At 42.8% G+C, this 22,274-nt stretch overlaps 1 protein-coding gene across 2 annotated transcripts in view; it reads right to left on the bottom strand.

Annotated features, from left to right (window-relative positions):
* Positions 1–2,261: 2,261 nt before the first annotated feature.
* stxbp5a (syntaxin binding protein 5a (tomosyn)) overlaps positions 2,262–22,274 on the bottom strand; it is a gene marked incomplete at its 5' end in the record, with an annotated part of 81,037 nt that continues 61,024 nt past the window's right edge. Inside the window, 19 exons of one of the 2 annotated variants that reach the window (XM_079290313.1) lie at positions 2,262–2,672; positions 3,201–3,421; positions 3,531–3,642; positions 3,972–4,137; positions 5,705–6,074; positions 6,648–6,929; positions 7,987–8,037; positions 10,185–10,238; positions 11,869–11,931; positions 13,917–14,068; positions 14,352–14,477; positions 14,783–14,958; positions 16,460–16,680; positions 16,997–17,037; positions 17,723–17,790; positions 19,452–19,599; positions 19,784–19,856; positions 21,456–21,610; positions 22,159–22,237. In XM_079290313.1, coding sequence (XP_079146439.1) covers positions 2,631–2,672; positions 3,201–3,421; positions 3,531–3,642; positions 3,972–4,137; positions 5,705–6,074; positions 6,648–6,929; positions 7,987–8,037; positions 10,185–10,238; positions 11,869–11,931; positions 13,917–14,068; positions 14,352–14,477; positions 14,783–14,958; positions 16,460–16,680; positions 16,997–17,037; positions 17,723–17,790; positions 19,452–19,599; positions 19,784–19,856; positions 21,456–21,610; positions 22,159–22,237 — 2,600 coding nt within the window. In that variant the 3' untranslated portion in view covers positions 2,262–2,630. The remainder of the gene's footprint in view (positions 2,673–3,200; positions 3,422–3,530; positions 3,643–3,971; positions 4,138–5,704; positions 6,075–6,647; positions 6,930–7,986; positions 8,038–10,184; positions 10,239–11,868; positions 11,932–13,916; positions 14,069–14,351; positions 14,478–14,782; positions 14,959–16,459; positions 16,681–16,996; positions 17,038–17,722; positions 17,791–19,451; positions 19,600–19,783; positions 19,857–21,455; positions 21,611–22,158; positions 22,238–22,274) is intronic. The other variant, XM_079290312.1, reaches the window with a different exon arrangement.

The raw sequence follows: 22,274 nt of genomic DNA, 5'->3' as shown, positions 1-22,274 counted from the left end.
AAAGAGAAAAAACCTGAAACAAACAAATAACAGTTGGGTGGGAGGGAAAGACATTGAACGGGTTTTCGGGGATGACCTCCAGCTAAGACTAGTTTTTTTTTTTTCCTGAAGTTGTTCCCCCCCCCCCCCCCCCCCCCCTCTTCTTCACCTCGGGGGTTAAAGACAGAGCTACCTGTCAACATCCACACAACAATGCTTACTAAACACGGAGAAGGCCATATCTGTCGCTGTGGAACCAAGAGAGTCAGCGGAGGACTCGCTGGAGGAAGAGAGAAAGGCAAAGACTGAAGTGAATGAGAGTCCAAGCATGTGTGCAAAGACCAAACATGCGGCAGTTAAATTAAACCAGAATTGAGAGGTCATCCTCTTATGCTCAGTATCCGATCGTTATCTTCTTTTTATCGTCATTGGTGGCTTTAGTTAGTGTAACGGACACTCAACTGGACACAGACTAGGCTGGTGAGACCAGGACATCAACATTGATTGTTAAAGAACCAAAATCTTAAATCATATCACTTAATTTACACGAGCACGCCCTGACACACATACAGACACGCATTCGCAAACACACAGATGAATACCATAAATATTGTGTCTGAGCTTCAGTGGAACGGTTCCGATTTTTTTGTTTTATGGAGACAGCCTCATCAACCAGCAGTTAGGCCTCTTCAAACATTAAACATTGGTCCAGATGTTACACTTTATGACATATTGTGAAACAATAGTACTATAAATGGCTGAGTTCCATTGCAACTTGCTCCATTTCTTGAACCCTGAAAATGATAACATTCCTAAAAGGGACCTGATCCTAGGTCTGCACTCCGTGGGTGACGTAACACTGTAGTACACATGTTACAGTCTGGTGGAATGACAAGCCAGATGACAATGCAATGGAAAAGCGAAAGCAACTCTTTGGCGTCAGAAAAAATATGGCCTCTCTCCTCTTCTGTTGCTGAGGCAACCTCGACGTTTACTTTCCAGTTGGTCTTAGATTGTCAAACTATTTACTTATATACAAATAAAGGTTAAAAGCCTGGTAGACAGAGAGACACGACACATTTGCACGGAAATAGAAACGAGATAATGATGAAGGTGAACGTTTCTGACACCAAACACAACCGTCTCTTGCACCTCAGTAAATAAATATGAACAAAGAAGTAACACGGTCCACTTTCTCATACAGTCAACTGTCAGCAGAACCTGAAATATGTTTTACATTGATGCCTTTAAAGGATTACACATCTGTATTTCCATTATCCTGCATATATGCATACACATAAATAGTGGATACTCGTGTATTTATGAAATCGCCACAGTCATCCAGAATTTAGAAACTCCACCAAAGCTGTTATGCTGTCAGTGTATTTAACAGTGATCTCATCAGCGCTTTTACAGTCACACTCACAGACTAAGCCAAACTGTGTTAGCGTATGACATTAGAGGGTGAGGGAGGCGGTTCACATCAGGCCAATAGATGAAATTCTCAGGTAAACAATGAATGTGTAAGGTTCATACCTCCTCTTCAGAGTCAAGAAAGCTGATGTTGCCATGTCAAGTGAGTACTAAATGATATATGCCTTTTATATCCTTGCCCTCCTTTTTAGATTCCAGCCCTTTTCATAAGGAGCAATTATTTGAGTCGTTAAGATATAAGCCACAAAACGTATTTTTTCAACAAATCAAATATCATCCACTTTCACAACAATAGAAAAATAAGAGATTTTCCAATAATACAGACGGAGCAAAAAACCCAACGAATAACAAATAGAGTAATGGCAAGATAATAGAAATGAACATTCACACACGCACGCACGCACACACGCACACACACACACACTGTTGGTAACGATATGAAAGTCTGTAAGATACAGAGGAGAGTCTAGAGGTTGAGCGAGATGACGAAATATCCAGTGTACATCAAAATAGGTTGCTTTTATCCCCCTGACTCTCTGCATAGAGGAGGCGTCACTGTCACAGCACTTCCTGTGGCTCGCCAACGCCACTTTTCTTCGGCCTTCACACCCTGCTCCTGTCTCCTCCATGGGTTATTCCTTTCTTTTGTACGTGGATACAGCGTTGCACATTTATTAGATTTATGTATATATAATGATGTATTTAGATTCTTTTTTCCTTCTTTTTACATTTTAAGAATGTTGTGTAGTCCGTTTCTTCGTCAGGTATTTTGTCTTTTTTTTCCAGCTATGTTCTTCGGTTTGAATATTGGCCCCGATGGGCTCGGCGTGGAGACGACAATAAAGGACATTTTGGCATGTGAGAATGAAGAATCTCAAGGTGCGTGGGCCAATTGGCTACCTCGGAGGACAGTTGAACAGAGATAAACAAAGAGACAAAAACATAATAAAAGACACCATTTATTTGCTCCCTCTGAGGTTGTCCTTCTCCCCTGTCTACCCTTCAGTTCCACCCTAAGACTGAGGTAAGAACAGTGTTCAACATTGTGCTAGGGAAGAAAATCCCAAGTGTCCCAGTGAAGAAGGCTTGGAGGGATGGAGGAATGGACAGACGGATGGGTAGGGGGGGGGGGGGGGGGGGGGGTCACGGTGAGTCAAAATGAGCCAATGGAAAGTGACAGTTGTGTCCACGGGGCTCCGCTCCTCACCCGTCACTGATCAGATCTGGTACCATTTTTTGTCTTTGCACTTCAGCATCATCTGGAAACAGAGGAAATGTAGGAGTGAGAACATGGTTCAAATATGAGAAATACCTTCCCAACTTGTCAGTTACACGATCCATGATCCTCATGATTAAATCAAGGGTCAAAGTCCCTGGACTCCCGAGCCACAGTACTGTGAACTTTCAACAGGCATATACTGCCCTCTAGTGGGAGAATAGTGTAAGTGAGAAAGATTTCTAAAACAATTTGAGAAGGCAGATCACTCACAAACGTTTGCTTTGATACACAAGTCTATAACTCTGTTTGCAAAAGACTGCACACAGCTATTGTAACCAGCTCTGATGGTCAAATTAGAACTGAAATTAAAACAAGGCTTATCCAAACTTTCATGAATACCTCCTACCCTTAGAAGGGTATTTCTGAGCACACTATCTATTTCAGCCAAGACTTTATTTGTCACTCTGTGAGGCACCGCACACATATTTATGTACGAGCTGGAACAGCTATGGTGTCCTTTCTGTGGCGTCACATAGGGTTCACTATTAACAGATCTTAGACTGTTTACATCATGGGCGTGTTTGGAAAAGGAGTCTGCGCTGGCCATCATGGCAGCTGTCCTCTCATCCAGCTCGCCCAGTTTCTGGCCTCTTTCATCCAGTGCTATTCGGGCGCGCGCCAGATCTCCAACGACACCAGACGCTGCTCCCTTCATGCCCTCAAGGCCACCTGGGCCTGGGATGTGCTGGGCCAGACTTCGGGATGCCTTCCCAGAGGATATCTCACCGACTGAGTGAAGAAATGAAAGGAAATAAACAGCGAGAGACGTGTGGGGGAGCGGTTGAATCAACAAAGGACTGAACCACTGTATATCTGGGCATGTGTAGGTCTGGCATACATAGCTCCTCTCTGTCCAGTGACTGTGCTCCTCCCCCAAAGAGGCCTTTGAAGAACCCTCTGTTGGGTGCCTCTGGTGTCTCCACTGGTGTAAACAGTTCACCCAGCATCTCCTGTAACATCAACACACACACACACACACATCATCCTGCTGCATACAGTTTGACTGTCTGTGTCTTAGTGTTTTGTTGCCCACTGCAGTATGCTACAGACAGTCTAGTATGCAGTTTCTCAGGTAAAATATACACCAATATACAGTTCTCAAACATATTTCCTTTATCTTATCCAGATCATTTAAATGATCATGTCAACTGACTTAAACATGCACAACATGCAGTTTGTTTATGCTCCCAAGGCAATGGGATATCATCTGAAAAAACCCCTGAACCATGACTCATTAGATCCATATGCATGCTGTCCTGCATACAGAATGCTAACTGACCTGTAGGTTTTCACAGGTGTCCTGGCTGTAAGTGAGCCTCTGGGCCTCAGTGGGGGAGCAGAGGTACATGGCCTGACCCAGGTTGGTGAAGCAGAACGTCCTTGCTATCCGCATGTCTGTCAAAGGCAGGTAGTTTACATCCATGAGCGGTCTCAGTCCCGGCACACTAGACAGAGGGACACAGAGACGATGTATGTGATTTTAGATCTATTCTAAGAATATTATAACGCTGACAATAAATGCCTTTTATATTTTAGCCTTGGTCAGCACCTGAACACAAGATTACCGGTACTGTGGTTTCAAGTTTTTCAACAGCACATTTCAATCTCCTAAAACATTGATGGCAATGTTTGTGCACGAAACACACACACACACACACACACACACACACACACACACACACACACACACACACACACACACACACACACACACACACACACACACACACACACACACACACACACACACACACACACACACACACACACACACACACACACACCTGGGCATCCTTCCTTTGTCAGACACCCATATGGATGGCTATTCTGTCTCCGTGTCTCTCCTCTAGGGACAGGAAGATTAATGAGGATGAGCGACAGACTTAGACACCCCTCCACCCGTACACTTCCACACACAACATGAAAATGAACTACATGTGTATGTGCATGCCTGTATGGGAAGTTTCTAGCCTTAAAGTTTAAGTTTAGGTTAGGATTAGGTTAGCGTTGGGGTCACGAGAGGATGGAGGATAGGACCGAGGTCTGAGGATGTGACCGAATGTGGGCTGTGGGTGTGTATGAGGACAACAGTTTGTGTCTGACTTTGAAGGACAACTTGAGCAAAAATAAAAGTTTCATTGAGGACATAATATGATGAGCATGTGTGCCTCAGTGGTGACAATCTTTAACCCTCATAATATTGTTAAACCACACTTGCAGAATATAGGGAATTAGGAATGAATAAAAAGAAAGCTAGAACTAAGAGCAACAAAGACTTAGAGTCTTTCAAGGATACTTCCATCCTCACAAAAAACTAAAAATTGAAGTGATACTGAAATCTGTGTTTTGAGACTAAACACGCGCTGCTATGTGCAGTAGATTTCTGGCAGCTGTAAAATATATTACAACATAACCGAAAGAGAAGGCTGTGGTCAGCTTGGATTCACACTCATTAAAATGGACTACAATACAAGTTACAAGATGTTTTATAGCAAAAACAAAACAAAAAACATTCAAATAGACTTCTCAAACTATCTCTGCAGCCTAGTCCACTGTCTCATGATGTCCTCAGTCGTCCTTTTCATGCCAACACATGGCTCAATATCTGACTACCATCTCAATCCTCATGCAAGACCCTGATGAGCTCATAAGCAGGCACCTGTGCCCGCCTCTCGCTCTTCTATTGGTCAGGACTAAACTAGCATGGCTCTCTCATTGGTTAGCTTACACATTGACACTGTGCTTCTTGATATTCACTTGTGTCCTTTTTAAAGTGTTTCATACTCAAAGTACAGATTTTGTGGGGTCATCATGGCAAAAATACTGACCCTCCAGCATCTTTTGTCTGGTGTGAATTACTGTTCTCTGTGAAAGTAATAAAACATACAGAGCACAACAGAAGGCAAATCAAAAATACCTAAGTCTGATCATATGACCGTGATTCATTCAAACTGACTTTGACTGATGCATTTTAATAATAACCAGCTATTTTTTGACTGACATGTTTCTCACCTGAGGGTCATGATGTGGCCATTGGCGCAGAAACAGGCCAGACACACGCCTCGGCTCATCTGCACCACATCTGCCCGTAGGATGAAGGAGGTCTCTGTGATACTGTGTTTATAGATGCAGGTCTGGGAGGGGAGGGAAATGACTTTGGCCTGTTTCTCCGAACACACCACAGCGTACTGGCTCTCGTTGAGGTCCTGGGAGGTGGAAGGGGACACTGAGACGGGCCGGCGCTTGCGGACCTTCTCTCTTTCTTCACCATCTGTGGTCACGTTGGGCTCAAACCAAGGCTCAAAGGCAGGGGGCAGCATGGAACCTGTATAATCCAGGAAAGACATCCGCATGATGCTTCCCTTCAGCCGCACCAGCATGCCTGGTGAATGGAAAGAAAAGGCTTGTTATTGAAATTTGAATTGAAATTCAATTTTTAAAACCTTTCAACTCTGATTGTACAAGGCAAGGCAAGGCAAGTTTATTTGTATAGCACATTTCAACAACAAGGTAATTCAAAGTGCTTCACATAAAACCATTAAAAGCATCAAAACATAAGGCAAAAGAAAAGGAGATTTAAAAACAATTAAAGAAACAGTGTAAGAAATAAAATTCAGTCGTAAAAAGTAAAGGAGATTTAAAACATACATTGAAACAATAATTGATGTCTCCCTGAGACATTACGCTGCACGCAATCAACCATACACTGCCGCAATTCTGCAATTACTCGCACACAAACCACGTCTGGAAAAGATCTCTGCCGATCTGCGTTTTATAGTGTACGCCTTGCACGAACTCGGTCCCGGAGGAAATGGCGACATATTGTACACTTTCTAAATACAACAGACAATGTTGCGAACATCATTAGACAACTTGCACAAATCAATCTGGTTTTCATCTGCTACAGCAAGATAGCGGCTATGCATTACCCCACTTCTGGTATCCCGTTACCCACCTGTTGGTGAAACGATAACTGGCTGCAGTTGCCGTTGCTCCCCAGCAGGTGGCATTGTGAGAGCTAGAGCGAGCACCATGCCCAGAGTGGTGCCCACGTACAGGCAGGGGGTCAAAGTGCTGTCCCCCTTCCGGGCAAAGGCCTCGCTAAAGTGGAAGGAGCTGATGGCCTCTCGCGCTTCCTTGTCGATACTGGTGACGCTGGAGGAGCGGGAGCGGCTGAAAGAATTGTCCCGGTGGTCTAATGGGTTGGCACCCCGCGGCGGGCATACAGACAGGAGGACAGTGAGGAGAAAACAGAGAGAGGTAAAGCACCCGCAAAGCAGTACAATCACAAGACGGCCAACACAGATGTAGATTCTGTACTGAAAAAAATGAAGTCACAAAAAACACACTGGACCTTAACGGCATTTGACATTTTATAGCGAACTCGAGACATATTACTGTTTTGTTTATGACTGAACTCTGTAAGATACTGAAGATGTAGAGACACAACATTGGGATCGGTTTGCATTCTTAACAGTGGGTGAAGATAAAAAGGTATAATTTGATCTCTCTGACCGACTGGTTAACAGAGCAGCATCACCTGAAACCTTACTGATGGTGACTTTAGATTACACACACTTTATATAATATATTATACAATAGGACACAAATTCAGTGCAATTATGAGTTTGCACATTTTTGCAGGCCAACCAACATTTTCGAAATATTCCATCCCCAATCAATGGTTTTATTCGTATGAAAGAAGTGGCTATTAGGCACTTTGGTTACATATGTATAACATTGGAACTCTGAAACAAAACATACAGGTAAATGTCTTGGCACTTGCACATTTGAATTTGACAATGTCCCATCCAATGTTATTGGTGCTTTAGAAGAATGTTGTGCATCACAGCCTACACAACGCGACAGTATTGCTATTCCAGCAATTTGTAAGGCACCAATCAGACAGAGAAAGGAAAGACATGAAGAACAGAGAAGAGAAAGAGGAAGCTGCGAAAGTAGCAGAAAGCATTACGGTGAGATGGAAGTGTGCATCGTTTAGCTTAGCACCACTGACCTCTAATAGAACCCCCACCAAGTTCAAAAAGTGGGAGTTTCACACTGAATTTAATTCATTTACTTAACACTTCAATTTTGCTGAAATCAATTTCAACTCTGGTCAGATCAGTGCTACTTTTGTCTCATGCAAACTTAAATAAAATACCCACTCAGCTTGCCAATGTTGAGGCTAATAACCAGATAAAACCGGACCAATGGGATGTGTGAGTCCAGTTGAAGTGAGAAAGATAATACTGCATTTCATAAAAATTGTTTGGCGACAAGTCAAGGCTTACCCAAGTCTGGCTTTAGCTCAGTAGGCAAGCTTAATTTCCGTGACATCTTTGCTGGAAAAAAGAGAACATCCCTCTTTACAAAGACACGTCTACGCTAACACACGATGCCATGCAAAGCTAGATAACTAGCACTGGGCTAGGATTGTGCATACAGCTAAAATACAGGAAAGTGACAGTAGGCTGTGGAACAAAGTGCCAGGGGGATTGTTTCATTGACTTAGAGGAGCCAATATGCTTTACACAGTAGAATATACTGTGTAAGGACTCAAGAGACAACCCTGTGCATCACAGAGGCATGCTGTGAAAGACACAGAGTTGCACAGAGCCCTGCAAGAGAGGACTGATACAGTGAGATACATCGAAACTGCACAGCCATTCAGGACCGTCATGCCACGGGAGCATGCACCAAGAACAGGGAGGCAACAGAAAACAGAAAACACTGAGCTGGAAGAAGACAGTGGGAAAAGATGGTTCCTGAAGGCCAGCTAAACTTTGGTCACCTATATATATTTCATTTAACTTATTTTTGCTTCTTTCATGAACAACCGTGTGAGGCAGATTTACCCAAAACTATCTCAACTAGTGCAACGTTGATTACTGTATGTGTGCATGTCTTGCTAAATGTATTGGGTTTATTAGCTCTGGTGCTCAAATCGTTCCATCTTTTAAAAAGAGTGCACTTATAAAGAGAAACAACAATGAATGAAGGTCTTGGATGTTATTCCTCTGTCTGTAGGAGAAGAAGTAGGAGAAACTATATGATGAAAGGGGACATTCATCTTGGGTTAACTCAGATGTGATGTTCACTGATGGTAGTTGTAAAGAAATGGCTGGCTGGCGAGTTCTTTTTGTGTTCGAAAACCAACAGAAACCCACCTTGACAAAGGAAGAAATATTAAATAAAAACCCTGAAAAGTCTGTGACATCCTTAATATCCTTAAGCTCAAATTGAGTTGGGTTTAACGTGATTACATTTTTTTTGTGTGTCTCCATTTAGAGTAAGTGCCAGAGGCATAATTTGAATCACACTTCAACTACAACCCAGTTTTCAAAGCTCGCTGTTGTCCAGCTCTTGTCCATCATTTATGGACACAAATCTAAAGTGAACACGCGGCTTACTTTAATTTAAGGGCCCTGCATATCCCCGCAGGTGTTTTCACTTAGTCTGGCTACATAGAAGTTGAGAGGAGCTGTGGGAATTACATCAACCAAAAATAATTTAAAAAGGGTTAAAGGTCTCTGCAACAAAGCAAATAGGAGACGGAGAGGGAAAATGTGCTGTATATTCCGAGGCTTCGAATATTTTTAAAAACATGTCTTGTGAAACTTTTAGCAGGGCTTTAACGGGGTTCACACCAATTAAATGAGGTCAGGCTAGTTTGAAGACTCTGTGACGTTGCTTTGAGAAGGACTGGTCTGGGCAAGGGCAGAACTCCAGTCTCTGAAGTTTCGGCCATTTGAGATACCGACTCATTGTCACCTGAATCAGAAAGAAGGAAGGATCCCGAATCCCGGCCTTCCACAGACAAAACACGTTACTTTTGGAGCAGCTGATATGTCATTATCTATTTCATCAACACACACACACACACACTCAAGGTACACAAAGACACAGTTGGACAAATGAGTTGCTCTCTGCTCTGTGGCGTCGTCATACTGTACTGTGCACAGAGCCAATCACGTAGCTCGTAATGTAGACAGGGAACCTGTTGTAGGAGGTCAGGACAGATGTCACACGCAGGCACATTTACATTATGACACTCGTGCTACGTACATGTAGCATGCAATGTGAGTCCGAAGGCAATGCAGCTCTATCGTGTGTTCATACAGACAGCTGAATTCCTGCATGCTTCCAAGTTGGCCTCTGCTCTATGAGCTTTCAGTTCTCGGTGTACAGTTTTTAACCATGTACTTGAGTACAGAAGTAAAACTATATGAGCACCATGTCGTTTTAGTCAAGAAAAAAAAGAAAATAATTCTGTTTATAATTCAATACAGTGAGAACCAAACGGCAGTGGAACAGAAGCTAACCCAGAAGTGAAGCTGAACTTTGGTTCTCTCTTCTCAAATCTATTTCTTCCCACTGTGGAGACCACGACACGGAGGACAGAGACAGGGGGGGGGGGGGGGGGGGGGGGACAAATCTGGACGTTGTCTTGCCTAAACAGCCTCTAATGAATATCTTTGGCCAACCTTACCTCCTCTACCACCTCCATTGTAGAATTGCTGTAGATTGCTGTTTGACATCAACACTTTTGGGGGTGTAAGGGGGGGGGGGGAGTAAAGTAGAGTAAATGTGCAGTTAGAAACACCCTTTGGCTTATTACGACACACAAGCTGTCGCTGTTTACTCTGATGTTCAGGACACTGCTTTGACTCAAATACGGGTGGAACCGTACACAGATGGATCTAGCTGTAGCCCTTTGGGTTTTAGGCAGAGCCCTCTGGAAGGGTTGCAGGTGGAACCAAAAAAGGTACTCCTTTAAAGACAAGTTGAAGAACCCTTTATGGTTCTAGTTAACACCGTTATTTCTTAGAGAGTAATAACTTGCTACTGATGTTCTTGTATTGTGCTGCGTGTAAATCCTTCCAATATTAAATGCATAATCAAGAGCGTCCGTCCTGTTACTGTCAGTGGTTTAGCATCGACAAATGTAAGCTGTGAATTTAAGTTGTTTTTAATGCAAATGAAAAACTAATCCAAGGATTTTCTTGTATTAAATGGCACTCTCCTGAGTCTTAATTCATCATTCTGCAACTTCTTTCAAGGCAAAACAGGGTAATCTGCATGAAGAGATCTAAAGTATGTTCCTTCCACTGGCAGAAACAAACAGAAAAAAAGCTTAACCCTGTTTTCCTTTGCAGAAAGACACCTCATCGCACTCTCCGTCCTATGAATAATGCAGAGCAGACAGATGTATCAGACCACAGTCTGGTGGCACCAGGCATGGGGGGGGGGGGGGGGGGGGTTTGGGACAGGCATCATATCTGCGGCAGGACTTTGAGATTTGTTTTCCGTTTGACCTTTTTAAAAAAAGCTCCTTATTTTCAGTGCCAAGTTACCCCTAATGAGATGGATATGGGCTCTTCTCTCTTCAAGCACCTTCAGCTGAAATACTAATGATGCAGATTAGGAAGGAGGCGAGTAAAAGAGCAACAGAGCGTCTTACTGTTGCAACACAGAGCGAGGTCCTTCTGTGGCTGTGGTGCATGATATGCGAAGTGATATATTTTTTTCCCAATTATGCAGTTACTAAATATGTGAAAATTCCCAAGGCCCTTCAGGTTGATCTTTTACTTTTTAACTTATTCTCTAATTAATGTAAATTACTGGGTTTCTCGACCAGAATGTTAATTTTTGGTTTCATTCAGTGTAAAATGCTTAGCTGTCACACTGAATTAGCATCATGGAGATTGGATACGTTCACAGCCTATAGCCCAGTTTTTCAGGATACAATATGAGATAAAAACAAATGTATTCCTGTCTATTAATCTCTGCAAAGTGCTAAAAGAAAGCATTCACAAATGTGAAAATACTCCCGTAAACGTATGGCAATAAACTCAAAAAGAGCATTTCTAAAAACTGTGGTGGAATGAAATCGACAGCCAGACAATTTTATGGTTCAACAAAAAAGAAAACCTCTGCTAAGTTCCAGTTTGATGAGCAACAATTTCAACAAAAAAGTATTAAAAGTAGAGGCTCTTTAGAAACTTTAATCGTACAACGTAACCAATGTTCCTCTTGCATTCAAATACATAATACGTATATATATACTTTTTTTGTTTTCTGGTTCAGGGCTTGGCTTTTACGTCTAGATAACACAAAGCCTCTGCTGTATTTCTCCCACTTTTTCTTGAATAAGACACTGAAGGACATGTTACCTGAAGTAGGGGACTTGCAGCGGTCCTCTGATGTGGCTGAGCCCTCGTTAATGTCGCACAGACCTGCGGCAGAGATCATACAATTAAATTCATGCAAAATAAAGCAGGCCGAAAAGAGTTTAACACCACCCTTTTTACGTCGTAATACACTGCAGAGAGTACAAATAGATGATTCCCATGTCTAATGTTCTCTTCACTTGACAGTTCAGCTCATAATTGAAAAACAATAATGATTTTGTGCATCTTTAATGTTTCTTCATCAAGTTGTAAGTCTAAGTCCTTCATTTGTCGCGTGCATGTTTGTGTATGAATGTGTGTGTGTGTGTGTGTGTGTGTCTGTGTGTGACATTGTCCCGTGAGGCAGAAAGCCAAGCAGACAGCAGTCCCGTTGGCATGGAAACACAGCTGGACGCCTAATTACTGCTCACACTTGCCAAGCTCTGACAGGTGCCAGCCCACTGCTCACCAGTCGGTGACACCAGATGCTCTGTGTGTATTTACATGTGCGCGTGCTTGTGCACATGTGAGCGAATGCGTACATTGGTTTTGTTTGTGCCTGCATGCACATGTGTGCGTAAACAATCGACAGCATCACAAATGAATCCCTCAATGTCCACAGCTTTCTAATTCATCCACCAAACTTTTGCGTAAGCATGGGCAGTGCGTCGTCATGACACTGCGGCATCCTCGACGCAGCTGCACTGCCGTCATCTAACACTGGGTGGCACTGTGGCCATACGGAAAGCATCTTTAATAGCCATCAGTGGTACCATGAGGCTGCAGTGTGGAAAAGGGATGGGCTGTGAGAGTGTGTGTGTGTGTGTGTGTGTGTGTTTTCAATGTGTTGTTCTATGACTTCATTTGTTCTCACATCAGTTTGGACCTTTGGGGTTACTTGAAACTCATCATAATGTTCCCTGAAAGACTGATGACAACACTATCACACTTGGCGTCGCTGTCTTTGAAATCGAGTCAGCAAGTCAGAAACCGTGGCAATACTCTGGATACTGATATCAATTTGGAAAAATCACATTACCAATATATCACGAGAACAACGTTTTATCACTTCGAAAAAATTTATAAAAACCTGTGAGCATTTATATTTCAACTGACTCTCCGAAAGTGGTTCTTGTATATAATTATCATTGTTATTAGGTTAGACTACGGTGGCGCTCTATTTGCAGGATTGTGAAAAAACATCCGTAGGACGACTCCAGCTCATTCACGAGTCGCTACACGTCTGATCTAATCTACCTATTACTGAAATCACTTAATTCACTGGCTCCCGGAAAACAAAGAATCACCTTTAAAATCCTGCTAATAATCTATAAAGCACTTGCCTCCTCTGTTCATTTCTGATTTGCTCACTGACCCAATCTGGCCTCACAGATCAGCAGTGTGTGTGTGTGTGTGTGTGTGTGTGTGTGTGTGTGTGGCCACACTCGTCTCTAGTATAGTTGGTTTCATGTGCGGCCATGTGATAAGGCAGAGAATTCTATTGCACATTTAAATGTGTAAAATAAAATTGCCATTACCATATAATTCTAACCTAGACCTTTTCTGTAAATAAACCTTGATTTAGCAATTACGATTTTGCTTCTTAGTTTATATCATGCGTTATTTTGCCAAATATCTCTAAACTGGCGATGTGTTCGTCTGCCTATTACTTTACCCTTAAGACAGCAGCAGGATCTGCAGATCATGGTTCAACTCAGCGTAGTCAGATGCTGAGACACAATTTTAGCTTAATGGCAGGAATTTCAAAAACAAGAGGGGAAAAAATAAATGATTTTGTACAGCATTTCGAATTCGAAGCTAAACACTCTGAGCTAGTGGGGCTGAAAGAACAGATGAGCAGCGCCACCTAAAATAAATGACTTTCGTTTCTGGGCATTAAACAACAGGCACTAATACAATAAGTGCAACGTTATTTCCTGTGGCTGCACTGTAATGGCCAGAAAAAAACAAACATCTACTGCTGTGAGTGGTCAGAAAAGTTGAGACTGTTTTTTCTTACTCTTCTCCTTCTTATCCCTTTTCCTCATTACCTCCAGAGGGCTGTCGTGTCTTTCTTGGCGAGCGGGGCTGTCTCTGGTAGGGGTCATTGGAGCCGTAAAGCTCGACCGTCCCCAAGTTGAGCACCACCGTCTTCTGGACGTAGTCCACCACCGCCAGACCATTACTGTTGCCAAACACCACACTGGAGAGGGGGTGGCAGAGCCAAGAGAAAGAAAGATGAAAAGGCAGAGGAAAGGAGAGTTGGGTTATGGCAACGTTGGTATGAGATTTGATTTAATCTTCAGCGCACAAAAACAGCTTGAATATCCAAAATTTTCCAGGCAGTCATAAGTCGGGTTGACAGGCCTGGTCTTTATAGATTTTCATTTTAGTTCTTCACTTCCGATGATACACGAGGATGAATAGTGGGCACCGAGAGGACCTGGTTCTAGTCTTGACTGCGATGTTCCCGTTTGTATACTTACAGGCCGTAGGAGGAATTGAGCGCCAGACTTGTGATCTGCTGCGGAGGCTCCCCGCTCACCCACACTAACTGGACCACCAAATCTACCTGGTAACCAGCAGACTGCTTCAGAGGGGTGCTGCGCACTCTGGAGAGAGGGAAATTGGGGGGAAAACAGAAAGGAGACGTTAAAAAGAGGGTTTTCATGAAGAGAATGACAAGCGGTGCAGCTGCAGTTCTGAAGCCATTGTGTGTTGAGTGTCTGGCATGAGTGGCTGCTGTGGGATGAAGGGGAGGCTGTGGCTGAGAATGCTTCAGGCGCTGACTAAGTCTGTGCAAGAGTGCTTGAGGCAAAAAACAAGACTCTTGTGTATAAGAATGTGTGCAAGTGCTCCTGGTGCTTATGGGAGTTTATGTAATTGGTATGTGTGTATGCGTGTGTGCGCTTCGTACTTGAGGCAGGGCATGTTGCCTCCGTCAGAGTTGTTGCTGCTGGTGGAGGGGTGTGAAGGTGGGCCGCTTGTCTGAGGGGAGGCACCGGGGGTGGGAAGCGCCGATGTCTGTTCTCCCCCCCCACAGTCTGGAGACTCTATGTCGTTGAGCTCGTACTGCATTCGCACCTCTAGTAACTGCGTAGGACACACACAGAAGACGGAGAGGAGAAAAGACATAAGCAGATTTATTACAAGAGGAGATAATCAAAATCGTAATAAAAGGTCCTAAACTCTTGTGAACAACTATTCTTCATGAATTCCCCGTGAGGATGGGAAAAGTCATTTGGCCGTGAGTGACAACCACATATGTACATTCACACAGAGTCACTTTGATATTAGAGATTTGTTTGACACGCGTGTATGTGCTTGTGTGTGGGCAGATTGAGGTCCTCCAATACTGGAATATTCCATTCCTTCCAAGTCCTCCTTCAGGCTGCTTCTCTGCAACCTCCGCCTTTGTAGAGTCACACACACACACACACACACACACACACACACACACACACACACACACACACACACACACACTGTCCGTAAGCTCTCTCTTTTGCATTCTGTCAGTCTCATTAGCCCCACTGACATGTGGGAGTGAAGAGTGATCAGTGCCCTTCTTCGGATTCTCACTCCCGCCTGCCGCCGCCGTCCTCCTCCTCTAACTTCATTTCTGCGAGGTTACGGAGGTGTTCGACCTCGAGGGAAGGGAGGCTGTTCCCCTAATTACGGCTGACTGCTCGTAAATATCTAGTCCTCATCCGCATCCCAGTCACAAGCTTCGAGCGTAGGCCTGAGATTTCTCTGACACATGCATCAGCGGCCACTGGTATTCACAGGAAGAATTCACAACAAAGTGGCTGATTTGAATCAGTCTTTTGCTGTTTGCTTGGAAGAACAATATAATTGGATCGTTGCGGCAAACTGTGCTGAACACATTAAGGGCACCGGCTAAAAAAAAATTCGAATTAATTTACAGACCTGCGAGGAAGAACACGTCACAGCACCTCCCACGCACTTTGATTGACAAGCGGCCTCTGTCTAGAGCAAGTCTCGAGCAACAACGCCACAGCAGTGACCGCTTCACAGGGAAAATGTTGCCAAAATAATGAATAAATAAATAAAGTGTCTTGCTGGTTACCAATTCAACACTCTGCTGAAAGCCGAAACTAAGCATAAACAGTATGCACGCACCCTCTCACTTGTAATATAGGAGCCGTGAGCATGCTCTCACAGACTAAACAGCATTTGCCTTTACAGTATCTCGTTAAACACTGACTCCCATAAGCACTTACGTCGCCATCAAGGCAGATTATAAGACAGTCTGGCTTTGCTTGTTCATCGCTCCGTCTGTTGGCATGGCAACCATACTGCCTTTGACGAGGCAGATATTAGAGCGTGTGTGTGTGTGTTTGTGGATGTGTCTCAGCATCTTATAACAGGACAGAGAGGGAGTGCTGATTGAAAAAAAATAACAAATACAAGCAAAATGTATTCGTGTATTCGAGAGTTACATCATGTCCCTTATTTGAGTCGTATGGTTGCAAGAGTCTTACAATAAAAGAGAAGATGAGGGAAAATAGGTGTATTTTCTGTAATCGTATTAGATTCAGCACAATTTTAGAGCTGATAAAGCGACACCCACCTGCACCACCTCAGTCGTTACTTCCAGTTTGCTGAAGCGGTACATGATAACGTTGGCTGACACCCCGGCCACACACAGCATTCGGCTTTCAGGGCACCAGGCCATGATCTGAATGGCAAAGGGGTCTTCATCTGACACCTCGGTGCTGCCCTTATCCTCCTTGGACCGGTTTCTGTCAAACACCTTGGCTGTTTTGAGCTTATAGAGCACCTGGAGCATTACTAGGGGGAAAAGGGTAGAGAGGAGAAAAGTATCAGCTGCAATCCAAAGAATCACACATATTGAACCTGACAATACAAAATATGAAATTAGAATTAATGTGCTGCTTCGAACTTCAAGTAATAAATTGTTCCTAGACTTAATCTAAACAATACGCATTTTGTTTATTTTGACTGTGTGAAGGCTGGGGCTCAAAGTGTTCATGAAAAAAAGCATTTCTATATTAGTTTTTAAAGTGGTTTCCTTTCCCTCAGCGTAATAACACATAATTACAATTTCTTGAAGCACAAACAGATCTTAGCCCTTGAGAGAACTCACTTGCAGAGGCATCCCAGAACTTCACAGTTCCATCAGCATGCCTGGGAATTCAAGAGACGGAGGAAAATAAATGATAAAGGTAGAGGAACAAGAGAGGGATGAATATTTGTGACTTGTGGTCTGGACTCCGCACGTTGAATTCTAGGCTGATGGAAATAAATCAGTTTGTAAGATATGCAGCATTAAAACGTATCTAGAATGTCAACCGAAGACACAAAATCTGATGTCTAGGCAGTAAATAAAAACCAAACATCCATACACTTAAATAAGTTGGCCCCTGTTTAATCATTTGAACACAATCATAGGTTCTTTAACCAGAAGGAATACTTCCGTATATGGCCAAAGGTATTTGGACATCTGAGTGGATTGGGAGGGAACTATGACGCAGCCTGTGGCACTCTTGGAAAGAGAGCGAGAAGCCTGTACGGAATGTTAATACGGCAGAGGAAGGAGAGGAGGGAAAGCCAAACTGCCAAACCTACACCTCAATGTCACTTCTGCAGTGCGAGTGTTCTGTTAAAAACGCCCCTTCTCCCCTTGATGACAGCTTAGAGCGGGATAACAAAATAAAGCGAAGGGCACATAATTGGAATATATAAAGACCTACAGTAAATATTGGAAGACAAGCTCCCTTGCTGTAGAGACCTGACAGTGCAGGAGAGGTGCAAGTAATTGAGTTGCAGCAAGACGATCAAGCTAATGCTAATGAAATCAGTCTTGTCTTACCCAGTGATGATGATCTCTGGGTAGCTCTGTGTGCCTTGACCCCAGTTCCCACCACTAATAGGCCATTCCTGGATTGACAGCAGACACACGCAGTACATTAGAGAGAATGAGAGACCACAGATAGAATTACAGCTATGTCAATAAACAGTGCGTCAATATCAACACACAATGATTTTAGAAATAGATGACATGATAAAACTGCACCTGGGTGAGTGTGCGTGGGGAAAAAAAGGCTGGGATCCTTTGTGTAACTCTCTCAGTACGTCTTGCAATTATACATTATGAACGTCAATGAGTGTGTGAGTCTGAAAGCGTGTGCGAGTGTTGGCGGGGGGTTTGGCTTTGAACACGTTGACACATACAAAGGTCATCAGGATGACTCATGGTGATCTTCATGTGAGAATGCCCTCCCGCAGCTCATCCAGGCCTTTGCTTAACAGCAAAAAGCAGCAGCTAGGCCGCCAGTTTGGGTCAGTACACGCTGACATTTACAATGGAATGCTAGAACAAGGCGACAGGGAAAAGAACATAGGCATAATGGCTAAAAGAGCAGGGGGGGGGGGGGTCTGTCTTAGATAACACAGGGATAAGAGAAGAGAATGAGAGGAGAGAGGAGGTGTAAAAGAGAGAGGATGATCGTTTGGCAATATGGCACTTATAGTCCGTTTAGCTTTTAGCTAGTGTCGAACATTTACATTTCTAATTTAGCTCTTTTACGACAAAATTCCAACCTCTGGATACTATTCACTCTGTTATACATCATTAAACTGTGATGGGAGGTGTGTTCAAACAGCCTTTCATTGGGAAGTAGTAGTGATTTATTCTATTTCAAAAGGTAAAACCCGTCTGCTTCTGTTTAAGAAATGGTAACAAACAATGATGACAAGCAGTAATTAGCCATTTCTGCAGCGATAGAGACTTTTTTTTACAGAAATAATTTGCCATCAATATCCTTGGTAATTTGGTAACGTCACTAATCATACGAACACGGCTAAAAGTCGACAGCCCCACGAGCGGCTGTATCTAGGGCACAACAGTACTTTTAGCCAAATGCTAACATGAGCATGCTAACGTGCTCACAGTGACATTGCTAACATGCAGATGTTGGGCGGGTACTATTTACAAGGTTCACCATATTAGCATTTGCTAATTATCTTGAAAACAGCCGAGGCTGATGGGAATGTCAAGTACCTGCTCAAATAAGCGATATTGTTCTGTTGATACTGTTCTGTTTATTTGCCAGTGAAACTAAGAGAGTATTTTAGTCTGTGCATAATAGCACAATAGGAACATGCAAAAGTACAACGTTTGTCCACAGAAAAGTATAATAATACATTCATATTCCATAAGTCATACTTGGATTTAAATTATGCTTTTCTTTCAAAGAGATTCCAATTTCAATTCCAAAATTAAGTGGATCTTTTCAGGAAACTTTCTTCGATCAAAGACACTTTTAAGGACCTGTAAAGAAAGAATATTTCCCACCTTTTCCTTCAAATACACAAAAGGCATGTCATGTGATCGCACTACTTCCAATCTACTAAGAATAAACTAATATCTCTTCCTCTTCCATAAATCATTTTTTTCCTTTTCCCTTCCTGTGCAAAGTTGTAAACGTGGAAAGAAGTCCTTGATCTTTAATTCTGAGGGTCTGTATCCAAAGCCTGATACTTACTACTAATATGTTAACGAGGTGAAAGATTTTCCATTCAGATTAGCACAACAGTACCTTTTTGCTGTAGCCCTGTCGTTTCTGCCGCGAGCCAACTGAGTAAAGTGCAGGTATGAGGTCCACAGGACAGTCGGCGTAGTACTCGCAGCAGGTCACAGGAGACTCGTGGATAGTCAGAGGATAGGGGTTCTCGAATATGGGGTAACTGTTAGCAAGAGGGCACGGACAAAGTCACTTTTAATTAAGTGAGCCTGTCTGCCAAGTATCCGTGCATTAATCTCATTCAGTGCTGCATGCGTACTAAAAGAATAAGATTGATGAAAGTAAGTTATATCACGTATAATAAAGATAACGAGCACTAATCGGCATAATAGCAGAGCCAGACTCACCCATTTTGTGCAAGGTCGATGACCACCAAATCCTTTTCTAGAAGGACCACCACAGCGTAAGGTTCCTGAAAATCTGCGCAGAGAAGCAGAGAAGCAAGTCATTCATCACACCACACGTTCAGCAGTGTTGAAATTCCTCGAGAGAGAACTCCACTGAGATCTGCAAACCACATGGGGAGACTTTCTGTGGCAAATGTTATTATCAAATCTGTGCCCTGAAGATGTGAGGGCAGGAACGCTTAATGCTTCAAATTCATTAATCTATGAGATTTATGTCTGTGGGGGGGGGGATACTGCTCTGGTTAAATATTTGCATCAGTCTGATTTGGGAGTAGAATTTCCAATTCAAAAGTAATGCACTGGTTTCACAGATTTTTATAACCTATAAGGCACAAAAAACTGGAACCAGTGCAGATCACCCTGCTGCTCGATAAGCTAACTGCACATATCAAGACATTCAAGTCTAAAATCCAAAAAAAAAAAGTAATAAATACGAACAAAAGGGACATGTGCATCCAGCAATGACATAATGAATGCAGAATATGAAGAAAATACATGGTAATTAATAATTACTGAAAGGATGCAGGGGAATTCTTTACCATTCATAGATTTACACTGATCACACCAATTCAATTTATTTTGTACGGCCCAAAATCACAAATTTGCCTCAGAGGGCTTTACAATATGTACACATTTGACACCAGAGCTGCGTCAGAGAAAGAACTACCTTTCTGACCGTAAAAACCACAAAGTTCCCTGCCCTAAAGCTTTGTGTGAGTCCAGTGCATTAAAAAAAGCTCAGGCCTTTATGGCAGACATTAAACTGTAGCTACACTTGGAAGTAGCATCACACACCAAACAGAGACCATTCAGGTATGTGGTATAACCACGAGTGTTTAGTGCAAGCTGGTGTTTAAAGAAAAGTCTGTTGTGTGGAGCAGCTGGCTGTCAGAGTACACTCAGGTTGAAACACTTTGACAAGTGTTGTCACCACATCTCGCACTGTCCCTCTCACTTTACTTCCTTGGTGCTGGTCTACAATTGATTCACATTCTCTCGTGACACGTTACTGTATGTAACTTTAGATCACTGCGAGCTGAGAATGACAACTGTAATTATGGCCACTTTCACTGCCGATTTCACTAAAGACAATTATAATCAAGGCAATAAGCAAACCAATATACAGTATATTATAATTGTGTGTCTCTTTCAAGTCTACTTGCCTTTCTAAGCACTGGGAACACTCTCTCCAGAGGAAGGCTGTGAGATGTGGCTGAAAGCAAGTCGACCTTGTTGTAAACGTGTTTTGTGAACCTGCTATTTTCAAGGTGAATAAAGAATCTCCAAGCTTAAGATCAAATCTAATTGACTGAGAATGATGCGCTGATGCTCTGTATTTATTGCTATGAGCTGTACTCCTCCTCTGGGTCTTTGTCTGCGTACTGTACTTCTCTGCTCCTTTTTGTTTCCTGCACTGGTAGGTGTGACGATACTTTGTCTGCCTGCCATTTGCTTTCTCGTTCAGACATATAGTCGTGTACAAGCAATTCCACATAATTAAAAAAAATAGAAGCGTGTGTGTGTGTGTGTGTGTGATTCTAATGCATTGACGAAAGGACAAACATGCACACGCCATACGATCACATCCACAACACAATAAACACAAACGTACCGTTAGCGTATGGTGTCTCACAGAGTGTGAGGAAGTCTACTATTGGATAGTCCATCTCCAGCACAGCGGTACTCTTCCCATGCATTACAGTCAAACATGGACGCCGTCCTACCGTGTCGTAAGACAGACCACCAGACAGGATTATGAAGGGCTCCCTGGAACAGACACACGCACAGGTATAAACATTCAACTGGATTTCTATATGTATATATATATATATACACAGAAAATACCTATTTTGATTGGTCTGCTGATGGCCATTGCAGTTGTATACTGTAGATATGGTGTATGGACTATGTTACCAGCTAACTTTGACAGGTGAAACCACAACTTTATATGACTACAAACAATCTTTAAAAAAAAAAGAGACAATTAAAAAGACCTTTTCACTGTAATAACTGGACAAAGTATTAGAGAAATACCCCTGTTACATGACGCCATGACTCAAAGACGGGTGGTGTTTTCTTCATTATATTAATATCAAAGGATTGATTGTATAAATTCTGGGTAGCTCCGATTAATGCACATTAATCTGCTCACATTGCCTTGGCAACAGCTGGTCACTCCTGTCAACCTTGATGTGTATTTTGCCATTACAGTGTTGTATATTTAATATATTATTAATGCCCAAGCATGTGCGTATGTGTGTGCGTATAAGAGAGAGCGAGAGAGAGAGAGAGAGAGAGAGAGAGCGAGTCCATACCCGATTCTAGTGGTTTTGTACTCCACTTTGAGAATGGGTTTACAAGGCTCTGGCTTCTTCCCGTCCTTGGGCTGTTTTCCTAAAATAGAACAAACAGAAGTTACTTTAGTTTGCCA

This window comes from Melanostigma gelatinosum (assembly GCF_949748355.1).
Source record: "Melanostigma gelatinosum genome assembly, chromosome: 19".
NCBI classification, from domain to species: domain Eukaryota; kingdom Metazoa; phylum Chordata; class Actinopteri; order Perciformes; family Zoarcidae; genus Melanostigma; species Melanostigma gelatinosum.
This window is presented reverse-complemented; position numbering and strand designations above follow the sequence as displayed.